We start from the raw sequence: 14137 nt of genomic DNA on the forward strand, positions 1-14137 counted from the left end.
CCCCACTTCAAGAAAGAGGAGGAGCTACTGGAGAGAGTCCAGCAGAGGGCTATGAGGGTGATGAGGGGACTGGAGCATCTCTCCTATGAGGAAAGGCTGAGGGAGCTGGGCTTGTTCAGCCTGAAGAAGAGAAGGCTGCGAGGGGACCTTATAAATGCCTACAAATATCTGAAGGGTGGGTGTCAGGAGGATGCCAGACTCTTTTCAGTGGTGCCCAGTGACAGGACAAGGGGCAATGGGCACAAATTGAAGCACAGGAAGTTCCGTCTGAACATGAGGAAGAACTTCTTCCCTGTGAGGGTGACAGAGCCCTGGAACAGGCTGCCCAGAGAGGTTGTGGAGTCTCCTTCTCTGGAGATATTCAAGACCCGCCTGGACAAGGTCTTGTGCAGCCTGCTGTAGGCGAACCTGCTTTAGCAGAGGGGGTTGGACTAGATGACCCACAGAGGTCCCTTCCAACCCCTACCATTTTGCGATTCTGTGATTCTGTGACTGGTTGATGCACCAGATGGACAGACAGGAACTGAATGAAATTCAACAAAGGGAGATGCCAAGTCCTGCACCTGGGCAGGAATAAGCCCATGCACTAGCAGAAGCTGAGGATTGACTCACTTTGAAGCAAAGGACCTAGGGGTCCTGGTGGACAGCAAATTGAACATGAGCCAGCAATGTGCCCTTGTGGCAAAGAAGACCAGGAGCATCATTGGCTACATTAGGAAGAGCATTGCCAACAATTTGAAGGGAGGTGATCCCCCAGGTTATGTTTCTTTTAGTATGTATTCGAACATTCATTTCTGACTAATTCATAGAAATGAATAAGTAACCCAACGCATCTGAAGCAATATGATGCATGTAAATTGGCTTTGGAATGTCAAACAACTGAATATTGTTAAAATGAAGTTGTTGTGGGTTAGCTTCCATTTTTTAAGTTCGTGTCATTCCTCCCCTCCCTTTTCTCCCATCTTTCCAAAACTCCATTGTTTTGGAAGCATTCTAACAGACTTGCCTGTTCTGCCTCTCATAGGGTAGAAATGTGGAGTGTTCACATTGTGGGTTGTGTGGGTTTGTGGTTTGGTGTGTGTGTGTTTTGGTGTTTGATTTTTTTGTCTTGTTTTAATTTGTTTTGTTTGTTTTGTTTACACAAAGAAGAGAGGCCAAGAGTGCAGGTGTATTGGGTTTATGTAGCAAGATTATGGTAGCGGGGGGGGGGGGGGGGCTACAGGGGTGGCCTCTGTGAGAAGAGGCTAGGGTTGCCCCCATGTCAGACAGAGTCAGTTCCAGTTGTCTCCAAAATGGACCCGCCATTGGCCAAAGCCGAGCCAGTCAGTGAAGCTGGAGGTGCCTCAGTGATAACATATTTAATAAAGGGCAAAAAATGCTGTGCAGCAGCTGTGAGAGAGAGGAGCAAGGAAAAAATGTGAGACAGACACAGCAGTATGAACACAAGGTTAGTGAAGAAGAAGAGGGAAGAGGTGATCCAGGTGCTAGAGCAGAGATTCCCCTGCAGCCCATGGAAGAGACCATGGTGAAGCAGATATCCCCACTGTAGCCCGTGGAGAGCCCATGCTGGAGCTGTTCATGAAGGACTGTGTCCCATGGGAGGGACCTGTGCTGGAGCAGGGGTATGAGGAAGAAGGGGCAGCGGAGAGGAACTGTTATGAACTGACTGCAAGCCCCCATTCTCCATCCCTGCCCCATGCCGCTCAGAATGCAGGGGAGGAGATAGAGCAGTCTGGAATGAAGGAGTGAAGTTGAGCCTGGGAAGGGGGCTGGGGGAAGATGTTATTTTAATTTTGTCTTTGTTTCTCACTATCCAAATCTATTCTAATTGGCAATAAATTAAATTAATCTTCCTGAAGTCGAGTCTGTTTTGCTTGTGACAGTAATTGGTAGGTGATCTCCCTGCCTTTATCTCGACCTGTGAGGTTTTTCATCTTAATTTCTTCCCATGTTTTGTTGAGGAGGGAGAGTGAGAGAGCAGCTAGGTGGGTGTCTGGCAGCCAGCCAAGGTTAACCTACCACATCAGGTTTTCCTCTGAAATAGTATTTTCACCAAAGTAGTAGAAATGGGCAGTGCCATTCCAGGATTTATTTGTCTGTCTCCCTGAAATACACATCCTAGTTTGAAGGTACATGTTGCTTTCAGTAATACTTGGCAATTTCAGGAGTGGTATCTGTTCTTCTGTACTGTGTCTTCTAAGACATACCTAGCATTCAGTGGGGAGAAGCAACTGCTCGTGGAGGTACTCCCCATCTTAAGAGTAACTGCTGGAATTCTACGCAAAAATACCCCAAGTTGCTCTCTGCTCCATACTTCTGAGTTCTTTCACAGGCAAATGCTCATAGAAATTTATTAATTTACATGCAGAGAAGACTTATTTGCTTACAAATAATGCTTAATAGTTATATTTTTGTTATAAATGTTTCCCTTTTTATCTTGATATCATGTTTTGTTGTGGGCTCCAATTCTGAAAGTTGGAAAACTTTGTCTAATGAGAAATATTAATTTTCAAAAAAATAAATGTTTAACACATGTAATATAGTGTATCAGTCTGTTAGTATTGCTCTTTCTCAGATTTGTCCGCATCATGATGTGCCTTTCCTCCAGGTTGTTTTCATGAGTCTTGGCTACTTTGCATCCTCCAAATTGAGTTTTATTCTTGAAGCTTATCTCCCTGTTTTTTCCACCTTCGATCATTCACAGCTCTTGGTAAAATAGAAACATCTGTGGGCATCATTACACATTTAATCTACTTAGATATGTAGACAATATATGGAGGAATGGAGATGTATTTTAGATATCAGTCCTAATTTTTACTGGTAATAACTCCATTCTATGTTGTTGTTTGGTTTGGGTTTTTTTATAATATGATTAGTTTGTGCACGTAATCCTTATAATTTAACAGGAAAATAGGCGTATCAAGGTACGCCGACTTGGTGAAAATATAAGAGGTCTAAATTATTATGCTATAACTCTCATTTTCTCTGTGCAAAGGAGAACAGCATTTAGGTAAGCTATGTAAAAGTGACTATTGAAGCACATTCAGAAGTGTAACTGTGGTGGGTTGACCTTGGCCAGATGCCCATCCAGTTGCTCTCTCACTTTTCCCCCTCATCAAGACAGGGGGAGAAAATAGGATGAAAAAGCTCGTGGGTCAAGATAAAGACAGGGAGATCATTTACCAATTATGATCATGGGCAAAACAGGCTTGACTTGGAGAAAATTAATTTATTGCCAGTTAAGAGATTTGAATGGTGAGAAACAAAGACCGAAAATTAAAACAATGCCCCTTTCTTTTTTTCCCCAAGGCTCAACTTCACTCTTTCATTCCTGTTTTTTCTACTTCCCCTCTGCTTCCCCCCCCACCCCCAAGCAGCACCGGAGGGGATGGGAAATGGGGGAGGAGAGTTATGATCAGTACATAACTGTTCCTTTCTGCCACTCCTTCCTTCTCAAACTTTTCCTGCTGCAGCATAGTCTCTCCACGGGCTGCAGTTCCTTCAGGTAATATCCACTTGCTGTGCCATGGGGTCCTTCACAGGCTGCAGTTGTGGATATCTGCTCCAATGTGGTCCTCTCCACAGACTCTAGGGAAAATACCTGCTCCACTGTGGTCTCTTCCATGGGCTGTAGGGGGCCTTGATGTTTGCACTATTGTTTCTCACACTTTTTTCCTTGCTGCCCCTCTGGTATTTTTGCTCTTTCTTAAATATATTTTCAGAGACACCACCAGCTTTCTGATTGGCTCAGCTTTGGTGGGCCCATTTTGTAGCCGGCTGGAACCAGCTCTGTCTGGCATGGGGGCAGCCCCTTATCTCTTCTCACAGAGTCCACCCCTGCAGCCCTTCCACTACCAAAACCTTGCCATGTACACCCAATGCAGTAACAAACCATCATTTTGTCACCAAAAATCCGGGAATAAAACCTCGTAACACCAATGTAGTGTTAAAAGGCAGGCATTCTTTATTGCAGCGCTGGATGCACGGGGGATAATTCCACCGAACGTGCATACCTCATACCTTTTCCGTGCAGTTTATATAGATCAAAAATACACATATTCATTAGGTTTCCCAATCCACCTATACATATGCATAACCTATCCCTTTCATATTAAAATCAGTTCCAAGAAGTCACTTCCACAGACTCCTCCCAGCTGCGCTTGCACAGTGCCTCCTAGTGGTGGTCATCGGGGGTCCCAAGATGAAGGCTCATCCTCTTCATCACAGTGTTTGTTGATTGACTTTTGTTTCTGCGCAAACTCAGTTCTCTTCTGGCTCCCATTCACACAGTAGGGTCGTCTTGACCGGTTCTAGGCGACTTCCAGCTCCTATCAAAAACTAACCCCTTTGTATGGAGATGCAGGACTCTCTGCTTCAGTTAATTTAGACAATAGATAGGTACTATAATGCTATTTCTATTAAAAATCCCCTTCACCACTATTGTTTAACATTAATGGTTACCTAGAGACTAGACCCTCTGTTCCTAGACCTAATGTCCAGATGGGTAGGGCTGTACCAGGAACATAGCAGCACTGTTCATGTTTATGGTCAACTGATTCTATCACCCTGGTTACAATTTCAGTAGTAAGTTTCAATCAAACTATAATCCACATGAAATATACTTGAAAAACAAGTGTTCTGTGTTGGTTGGGTGTACTTTTCTCTCCCCTTTGACATCCTGATGTGTTGAGATTTCACAGGACATAACACAAAGTGAGACTTTGCGTCATGATATGTTTCATCTCTTACTAGTAAAAATGTTATGCCTTAATTTTAAAGCTCTTGCCTTTAAGTCGGTAATATTTATTTGTTTCTGCTTAGTCTTTGATTTTTCTTGAATTAATATTCCAACTGATTTTTTTTTTCTCTTAAAAGCAAAAAAAGTCTAAAGGTTGGGTAGCTGCAGAGAACACTTGGTTCTTGTTGTTTATTGAGCAGGAGAAAAGCATACCACAGAATGGTTGTTAGGAGTAGCACTAGTCACAGAGAACTTGTTGAATGTTAGTATGATGTGGCTTAAGTGTTCTTTATATTTTTGGAGCAGGTATCATATTCTATTGCACTTCTTGCCTGATAAGAGCATAGGTCATAAAACTATACAGGCTGTTATTTGATTATGTGATAAAATTCATCAGCACACCCACAAAGGAGCACAGAGACACAATGGTGGGTGGAAGAACCCGAATAATACCCTGCCAAGCCCATTACAGGAGAGCCATCAGCCCATCAAAGGACAACCTCTACAAGCCCAGAGGAGCTCAGGAGCACAATGGCAGGTGAGGAACCCAAATTCCAGACTCAAATAAATGGACACCCTCTCCAGGCCATTCTCAGGGCTGTCCCAGGTGAGGCATGAGCTCCGTTGTTCAGGCATGAAATCCATCAAGGTGGTCAACACCAGAGCACCCTTTGGACTGGTGTATGTGTGTTTTACTTCCTAAGAGTAATTGGACACATTATGGGATGCAGGGGAAGAGCATTTTGGGATTGCACAGGATTTATTATGGGATGTTTAGGGGAGGAACCAAAGATGGGGAAAGGAATGGATTTAGGTGATTTGGGGAGGAACAAGCATGGGAAAATAGTGGGATAAAGGGGATAAAAAGGGCCAGTTGCATCTAAACAGCTCCTGTTCAGTATACTTGCCTGGCCATGCCCTGCACCTGATCAGCTCCATCTGTCCTGTCTCTTTATTAAGCTCTGCCTTCAACTATTTTCTGGTAAGGGGTTCTTTATTCCATGTGCATGTGTGCGTATGGGGGTCTGTGATGTCAGCAAGTGTATGTGTGTGAGTGTCTGATTGTTAGTGAAGATCAAGCTGGACTCACTGTTGAGTAGGTGAAGTGACCTGGGGGCCCGGGGTGTGTGGGTCTCTAAGGGTCAGCTCTGGGTGCGAGAGCACCTGTGTGTTTCTAAGGCAAAGAGCACGGGGGGCGGGGGGAGCGGCTATAGGGGACCAGGGGTTTCCTGGCCATAGCTGTGCATGTGTGTGACAGTTTATGCCAGTAACTGGAGTGGGGCTGCAGCTTCGGGGGCTTGTATGTCCAGGTGCCAACAACTGGGGAGACTGTGATCCAGGGACCAGCTACTGGGCAGACTGAGTGTCTGAGGTCAACTGCTGGAGGGGCTCCACTTTGTACATATGTATATTTTCTCTCACTTGACGTATATTTTCTCTCACTAGTGGGCCTCTATCTTGCTCAGCCAGAGAGGAGAGCAGGATGAGGCCATTGGTGCTGTCTGTGTTCATGTGAGTGCTCTGAATGCCTGTCTGTGATCTGTGTAGCTGGCCGTGTATATATGTGGTGTATACATGTGCTCTGTGTATGTGTGCGTGCCTACTGGGAGTAAATTTTCAGCCTTGCTACTGGTTGTACTTGGTACATGGAGCTGCAGCAGCCTTGCCTCTCAGGCTGTCAGATCCGACACAATATACTTTCCTGTAACAGATGTAGCTAGTTCTTCCAAAGGTTAATTGAATCTGACACATTAAAAAAAAAAACTTAAAATACATAAAATGTATTTCTGTCAATAATGCCTTGTTAATTTCTGTGGTGGATTAACCTTAACCCACAGCCGGATGTTCACCCAGCTGCACTCTCACTCCGCTTCCTCAACAGGAAAGGGGGGAGAAAATAAGATGGAAAAGCTTGTGGGTTGTGATAAAGACAGGGAAATCACTTAATGATTATCATCAATGGCAAAATGGATTTGACTTGGGGAAAATTAATTTATTGACAGTTAAAATAGATTTGGATAGTGAGAAATGAAGACCAAAAAAATTAAAACAACATCTTGCCGCCCCGTGCTGAGCAGCACTGGGGGATGGGGAGTTACAATAAGTACATAACAGTTCCTCTCTGCTGATCCTTCTTCCCCGCACTTTGTTGCTGCTACAGTGTGGATCCTTCCATGGGCTGCAGTCCTTCAGGAAAAAACTTTCTCCAGGGTGGTTTCTCCACAGGAAATATCAGGAAATATCCAACTACTTTGGCGTGGGCTCCTCCACAGGCTGCAGTGTGAATATTTGCTCTGCTAGTCTCTTCCATGGGCTGCAGGGGAATATCTGTTCCAGCACCTGGAGCACCTCTTCCCCCTCCTCCTTCTCTGACCTTGGTGTTAGCACTGTTATTTCTTGCTCTGTTTTCTCTCCTCCTCTGCCTGTCTGGTGATTTTGCCCCTTAAATGTATTTTCACAGAGATGCCACCACCTTTGCTGATTGGCTCTGCTTCAGCCAGCAGTGGGTCTGTTTTGAAGATGGCCAGAACCATCTGTGTCTGGCATGGGAGCAGCCCCTGACCTCTTCTCAGAGCCCCTGACCTCTTCTTCATTACCTTGCTGTAATGATCACATGGGAATTTATTTATTAATTTCTTTTTAGTTAAAACCAAAGAGAGACACCATGTTTTTCAGGGTGATTTTATGACAACTTATAAAATAACCTGAAGCTCACTTCCAACTTCTTTATTTTCTGAGCAAAATAAATAATTCTAATATAGTAGTACAAATGTAATATAAATATAATACAAATACTGCTTTAAAACATAATTATATTTAGTCAAGAAAACTTTTTTATTTTCTTTCTTATGGCAAAGGAATTGGAATGTTGGAATGTTGATAGTATTGCTTAACACAAAAGTCAATTAGCACTTAGCATATCTATTCAAGACTTTATAATAATTAGTAATTTTGAATGGTGATGAAGGCTAACCACACAGCAATTTGCATTTCTGCTGTTTTTGAAGTGGTGTACTCCAAATACAAATAATAAAATAACTATTTCCACAAAATTAACATCTGCCCTGTAGAAAGCATGTTCATTTGACCTCTGCCACATTTCTTGGGCACTAAATTGCGACAGCGACAGCAGGAGATGTCTATCGTAAGGAAGGTACAAGATTGTGCTGGTTTTGGCTGGGATAGAGTTAAATTTCTTCATAGTAGCTGGTATGGTGCTATGTTTTGGATTTGTGATGAAAACAGTGTTGATAACACACTGATGTTTTAGTTAGTGCTGAACAGTGCTTGCACAGCATCAAGGCCTTTTCTTCTTCTAAATCCGCCCTGCCAGCAAGTAGGTTGGAGGTGCACAAAAAGTTGGGAGGTGCACAGTTGGGACAGCTGACCTCAACTGGCCAAAAGAATATTCCATACCATATGATGTCATGCTCAACAATAAAACTGAGGTGCAGGTTAGGGGGAGGGGGGATGGCTTGGGGACTGGCTGGGCATCAGTCAGTTGGTGGTGAGCAATTATTTTATTTTGCATCACTTGTCTTTCTTGGGTTTTATTTTCCTCTCTCTTTGTTATTTTTTTCTCTTTTTCTTACAATTTTATTTTTATTTATTATTTCTCTTTAATTATTAAACTGTCTTTATCTCAACCCATGAATTTTTGCACTTTTACCCTTCTGATTCTCCCCCCATCCCGCCAGAGGTGGGAGTGAGTGAGCAGCTGTGTGATGTTTAGTTGCTGGCCGTGGTTAAACCACATCAAATATATAGGTGGAGTGGTGAATATTTTATCCCTTTGCTTTATGTTGTTGGTCTTCCAACTTCACTGAACCCTCTGTCTCCTTCCTACATTCAGTTCTTCCTTTTTGCATTCCAGAGCCCACAGCGTGCCGTGTTTCCATGCCTTATCGACATTTCTTGCATATGTTTTTATCTTGTCTAAAGTCAACTTGGTGTAAAAAGTTACTTCTCCCTAGCCTGAGTGTTCTGAGGCAGGCCACAAATCATTTTTGTCCTACATTCATTTTCTTGCAACAATAAGATAAATTTAAATAAACTAAGTGGCAGAAGTAATGAAGTCTAGTTTCCTAATCATTGGCAAGATTCTTTAGCATGTAACAAGATGCATATTCTGATTTAAGCTTTTTCTCATGGCTGGGGCACTTCTCCAGGTGGGGTTTACTGCTATTTAAGGAGGCTGATCTTATGCAAGTGGGAGCCCTTTTTGGAGAATTGCCCATTACCTGGGTATGTGGTTTCATGAAACTCTAAGAATAGACCTGTCTCTGACTTCTCCTTTGTTCTTTCATGTTGAATTTCAGTTTAGGAAAGAATTAAAAAGTGATTGGAGGATGAGCAAATACATGCATCATAGAATCATAGGATAATTCAGTTTAGAAGGGATCTGGGGAGTTCTCTAGTCCAACCTCTTGCTCAAAGCAGGGTCAACTATGATATCAGACCGTATGAGTTGACCAGACTGGATAATTGTGTTCACACCGGCTTCATTTTAAGTAAACAATTCTAAAACAGAGATCAACACTAGGTCCAATCCTGTTCAACATCTTAATTAATCATTTGGATGAGTGTACCCTCAGCAAGTTTGCTGATGGCACAAAGCTGGGAGGAGTAGCTGATATGCCAGAGGGTTGTGCTGCCATTCAGAGGGACCTGGACAGGCTGGAGAAACAGGCTGACAGGAACCTAATGCTGTTCAACAAGAAGTGCAAAACCCTTCACCTGGGGAGGAACAACCCCAGGCACCAGTACATGCTGGAAAGCAGCTTGGCAGAAAAGGACCCGGGGGTCCTGGTGGACAGCAAGTTGAACATGAGCCAAGCAGTGTGCCCTTGCTGCAAAGAAGATCAATATTAACCTGGGCTACATGAGGAGAAGTGTTGTCAGCAGGTTAAGGAAGGTGATCCTTCCCCTCTCCTCAGCACTGGTGAGGCCACACCTGGAGTCCTGTGACCAGTTCTGGGCTCCTTAGTACAAGAGAGAAATGGACATACTGGAGACAGGCCAATGAAGGGCCACAAAGATGATTAAGGGACTGAAGCATCTCTCCTATGAGGAAGGGCTGAGAGAGCTGGGACTGTTCAGCCTAGAGAAGACATATATAATTATACAAAAAGTCTGAAGGGAGTCTGCAAAGAAGATGGAGACAGGCTCTCTTCAGTATTGCCCAGTGACAGGACCAGAGGCGATGAGCACAAAATGAAACACGGGAGGTTCCGTCTGAACATCAGGAAACACCTTTTTACTGTGAGGGTGACTGAGCATTCTGGTTGCCCAGAGAGGTTGTGGAGTCTCCCTCCTTGGAGATATTAAAAAACTGTCTGGACATGGTGCTGGGAAACTGGTTCTAGGTGGCCCTGCTTGAGCAGGGGGGTTTGGAGTAGATGACCTCCAGAGGTCCCTTCCAACCTCAACCATTCTGTGAAAAACAAAGAAGATATTAAAATTTGGCATTACCCCAAGTATTGCATGATTCTTTTCTTTTGATATTTCACCTTTTTCTCCTCCCTGATTATTACTAGGGTTAGTAATGGTAGCTGCTTGAATAAGGGTTTAGTAGGGGAAAAAACTCCAGCTTGTGACACGTAACTTTAAAATACGGGTCTGAAAAGAGCTGAAACGTTGTCAGAAAGACTGTAAAGTCAAGAGGGGAAAATACTTTTTTCTTCTCATATGTTGATATAGCTTAAGGATTAGAAAAAGAGTGTGCTGAAAAGAAAGCAAGAAAACAAGTTACCTATCAAGCAACAAGAGAAATAGGGCTTCTGTCTATAATCATTGAAAAATCGTGGAGATCAAGGGATGTCCCTGATGACTGGAAGAGGGCAAATGTCACACCCATCTACAAGAAGGGCTCAAAAGAGGATCCAGGAAAATACAGGCCCATTAGTCTTACTTCAGTCCCTGGGAAAGTAATGGAATAAGTCCTCCTAGGAACTATTACAATTGAAATGAACCAGGTGATTGGGAAAATCCAGCATGGATTTACCAAAGGCAAATCATACCAGACTAACCTAATGTCTTCTACAACAAAATAACTTATTCTGTCGACATGAGGAGAGCAAAGCAGTGGGTGTTGTTTAGCTGGACTTCAGCAAAGTGTTCGACACTGTTTCCCACAGCCTTCTGGACAAACTGGCAAGATAGAGACTGAAGGTCTGTGAGGTGGGTAGGAAATTGGCTAACAAGCCGCACTCAGAGGGTGGTGATCAATGGTTTTTACTCAGGCTGGCAGCCTCTCACAAGTGAGGTCCTCCAGGGATCAATACTGGGCCCCACACTGTTCAACATCTTCATAAATGATCTGGACGATGGATTGCTGACGACAAACTGGGTGGTGAGGCAGTGCAGGAAGACAGTTATTGTAGAGAAGATCAGTTTTCTCTGTATTGGTCATCTGCAAATGACTGCAAATATTTGGTTTCTTAAACTCATCACATCATATCTCTTAACTGAAATTATTATGGTGAAGAAGAAGAGAGGTCTAGCTAACCATTTTAAGCAGGGACAAGCAGTGAAAAGCAGAGGTAACTATTTCTGTTCAGGACTGAATGTAAACTCAGAATTGAATGGTTTTCATATCACTAACACTGACAACTCTAGGAGCAACCTAGTCCCAGTAGAACTTCAGTAAAATACACAAACTTAAATCAAGTTTTTCATGGTGGTTGATTTTGATCACATTGTCTTTACCTGTTAATTACTATTACTGCACTAACAAGTTAAAAGATGAGGCACCTCTGTGCTGGGATAGCAAAGCTGATTTGTATTCCAGACATTTTAAAATGTTTTTTCAGCTATGTAAGCATGCACCTGATAGGAATGGAGTGCATATGCTGAACTAGAGCTCTATATGGCATCTATTTACTGGAAATATGGATCCCATTGGTGTGAAATATATGCTTATCTTTTACAAAAAAGTCTTTGGATCACTCATTTATGTGTTTATATCCTAAATTTGTATTGGGAAAGGGGGGGAGTGCCTATGTTGAATATTATAACAAAATAGGATCTACTTCTTTGTCCTGAAGTAAACATTTACTCCTTTCTCTGATATAACTTTTGTGGTTGCCTTAGCATTAGTATTTAAAATATCTTGATGTTGCAAAAATATGCTTTAGCAAAAATGCTCAAGTGGGAAATAGTGTTTGCATTATGAAGACAGTAGGTTCTACAACTAATTATAGTTGTTTGACTTCATAGTGTTTTGATCTAGTCTGTTAAGTCTCCCTCTCTAATGCTAGCTAAAGTAAATAATATTGGAGTTTCAATATGGGAAACAAATCACTCAACTGAGGGTTTGGTTTTTTTTTTTTACATTGGCACAGAGTGAAGATGGTTCAAGACCCAAGAGACAACGCCTTTCTCATTCAGTCTTTGACTATACAGTGGCATCACCAACTGCATCATCACCAATGCGACCATGGGAGATGGCATCAAATAGGCAGCCTCCTTTGGCTCGGTCCAATCAACATCGCTTCTCTGGGGAACGCTGCAGCACACCTGCACGAAGTAGGAGGAGGTAAGTAAGATATTTAGGTTAGGGACCAGTTTCTTATTCTCTCTATTGTCAACTCAGGGGAAGCCTATTTCAGGGAACACTGAATAATATTTATTATATGATAAATACTTTAATGCTTCTTTTGACTTTTTTATGACTAAATTATAATAAGTGGAACAGAAAATTCTGTATTGAAAGTAATTTAAGTTCTTGCATCTTTCAATAATTTGTAACAGTAGAGAGAAATTGGAGAAGAGAATGCTTATTAACATTTTTTTGTTATGAACTGGCTTCTTTCTCTCATTCCGTACTGGAGAAAAAAAGCATTTTAAAAATGGGAAGGGATGAATTGTGGTGGGTTGACCTTGACTAGCTGCTAGGTGCCCATCAAGCTGCTCTATCACTCCATCTCTTCAGTAGGACAGGGGGAGAAAAATATGACTAAAAGCTCATGGGTCGAGATGAGGACAGGGAGATCACTCAGCAATTACAATCATGGGCAAAACAAACTCAACTTACAGAATTAATTTAATTTGTTGCCAATTAAACAGAGTAGGATAATGAGAAAAAAAAAAATCTGAAAATACCCTCCCCCCACCCCTCCCTTCTTCCAAGGCTCAACTTCACTCCCAACTCTTCTATCTCTTCCCCATGGGGAGAGGTTTGGGTAGGGATATGGGGAATGAGGGTTGCAGCCAGTTCATAATGCTTCATGTTTGCCATTTCTTCCTCCTCATGCTTTTCTCCTGCTCCAGCACAAGGTCTCTCCGATGGGAGACAGTCCTTCACAAACTTCTCCTACAGGGGTCTTTCCCATGGGCTGCAGTTCTTCAAGAACTGCTCCATCATGGGTCCTTTCCATGGGGGTCACAGGTCCCGCCAGGAACCTGCTCCTGTGTGGGCTCTCTTTGGGCTGAAATTTCCTTCAGGGCAAATCCACCTGCTCCGTCGTGGGGTCTTCCACGGGCTGCAGGGTAGATATCTGCTCCACCATGGATCTCTGTGGGCTGCAGGGGGACAGCCTGCGTCACCATGGTCTTCACCATGGGCTGCAGGGGAATCTGCTCTGGTGCCTGCAGCACCTCCTTCCCCTCCTTCTTCACTGACCTTGGTGTCTCACATTTTCTCACTCCTCTCTCTCAGCTGCTGCTGGTGCAGTGTTTTTTTACCCTCTTATCACAGAGGCACTACCAACGTTGGTGATGATTGGCTCAACTTTGGCCAGCCTTGGAGCTGGCTTGAACTGGTTGATATAGGGGTAGCTTCTGGAATCTTCTCACAGAAGCCACCTCTGCAGCCTCACTGCTACCAAAATCTTGCCACGTAAATCCAGTACAGGAATAAAGCCTATTTATGGCCAGGGTGCTATTAAAAGCGTTAAGTTCCATATGTAGTGTCATATATGTTCATCGCACTCGCAACTCAATCCTTGTCTAGCAAACAGCAAAGGTGGGGAAGACCTGACTGGAGGATACCATAACATCATGTGTTCACTGAGGTGGTTGGTTTGCATATTATAAAGACCACATTTTTTTTTTATTTTTAGCGTGTGGCTCGTAAGACTCTCTGAGGCAGGGCTTTTGGAATAAGTTTCCTTAGTCATGGAAGAGTAGAATTTTAGATGGCTATGTTGAACTGATGTCTGGATAAAAGCGTTGTCCCGGTTTTGGTTAAAACAAAACTGATTCTCTTTTAGTGAATCTTCCTTACAGCTAAGTTCTCCTAAGTAACTGCATGTTTCTGAAGTTGGCTGCATATTTTACAAACACTGTCCGCTACAAAGCTGCTAACACCTAATGTTTATAGTTACACTGAGCTAATGGTAGGAAAGGAAGGCAGAAAAAGGCCCCTGTTTATAATTATCACTATAGCAGCCAAGGTCA

General features: G+C 43.0%; 1 protein-coding gene across 1 annotated transcript in view; it reads left to right on the forward strand.

The window, feature by feature from the left end:
• The window catches only part of LOC142365548 (E3 ubiquitin-protein ligase RNF38-like), a 255509-nt gene that overhangs the window by 162805 nt on the left and 78567 nt on the right, over positions 1-14137 (forward strand). Inside the window, exon 3 of the mRNA XM_075446404.1 lies at positions 12082-12275. Within this exon, the coding sequence (XP_075302519.1) occupies positions 12082-12275 (194 nt within the window). The remainder of the gene's footprint in view (positions 1-12081; positions 12276-14137) is intronic.

The sequence above is a fragment of the Opisthocomus hoazin genome, chromosome W, assembly GCF_030867145.1.
Source record: "Opisthocomus hoazin isolate bOpiHoa1 chromosome W, bOpiHoa1.hap1, whole genome shotgun sequence".
In the NCBI taxonomy this organism is placed as follows: Eukaryota; Metazoa; Chordata; class Aves; order Opisthocomiformes; family Opisthocomidae; genus Opisthocomus; species Opisthocomus hoazin.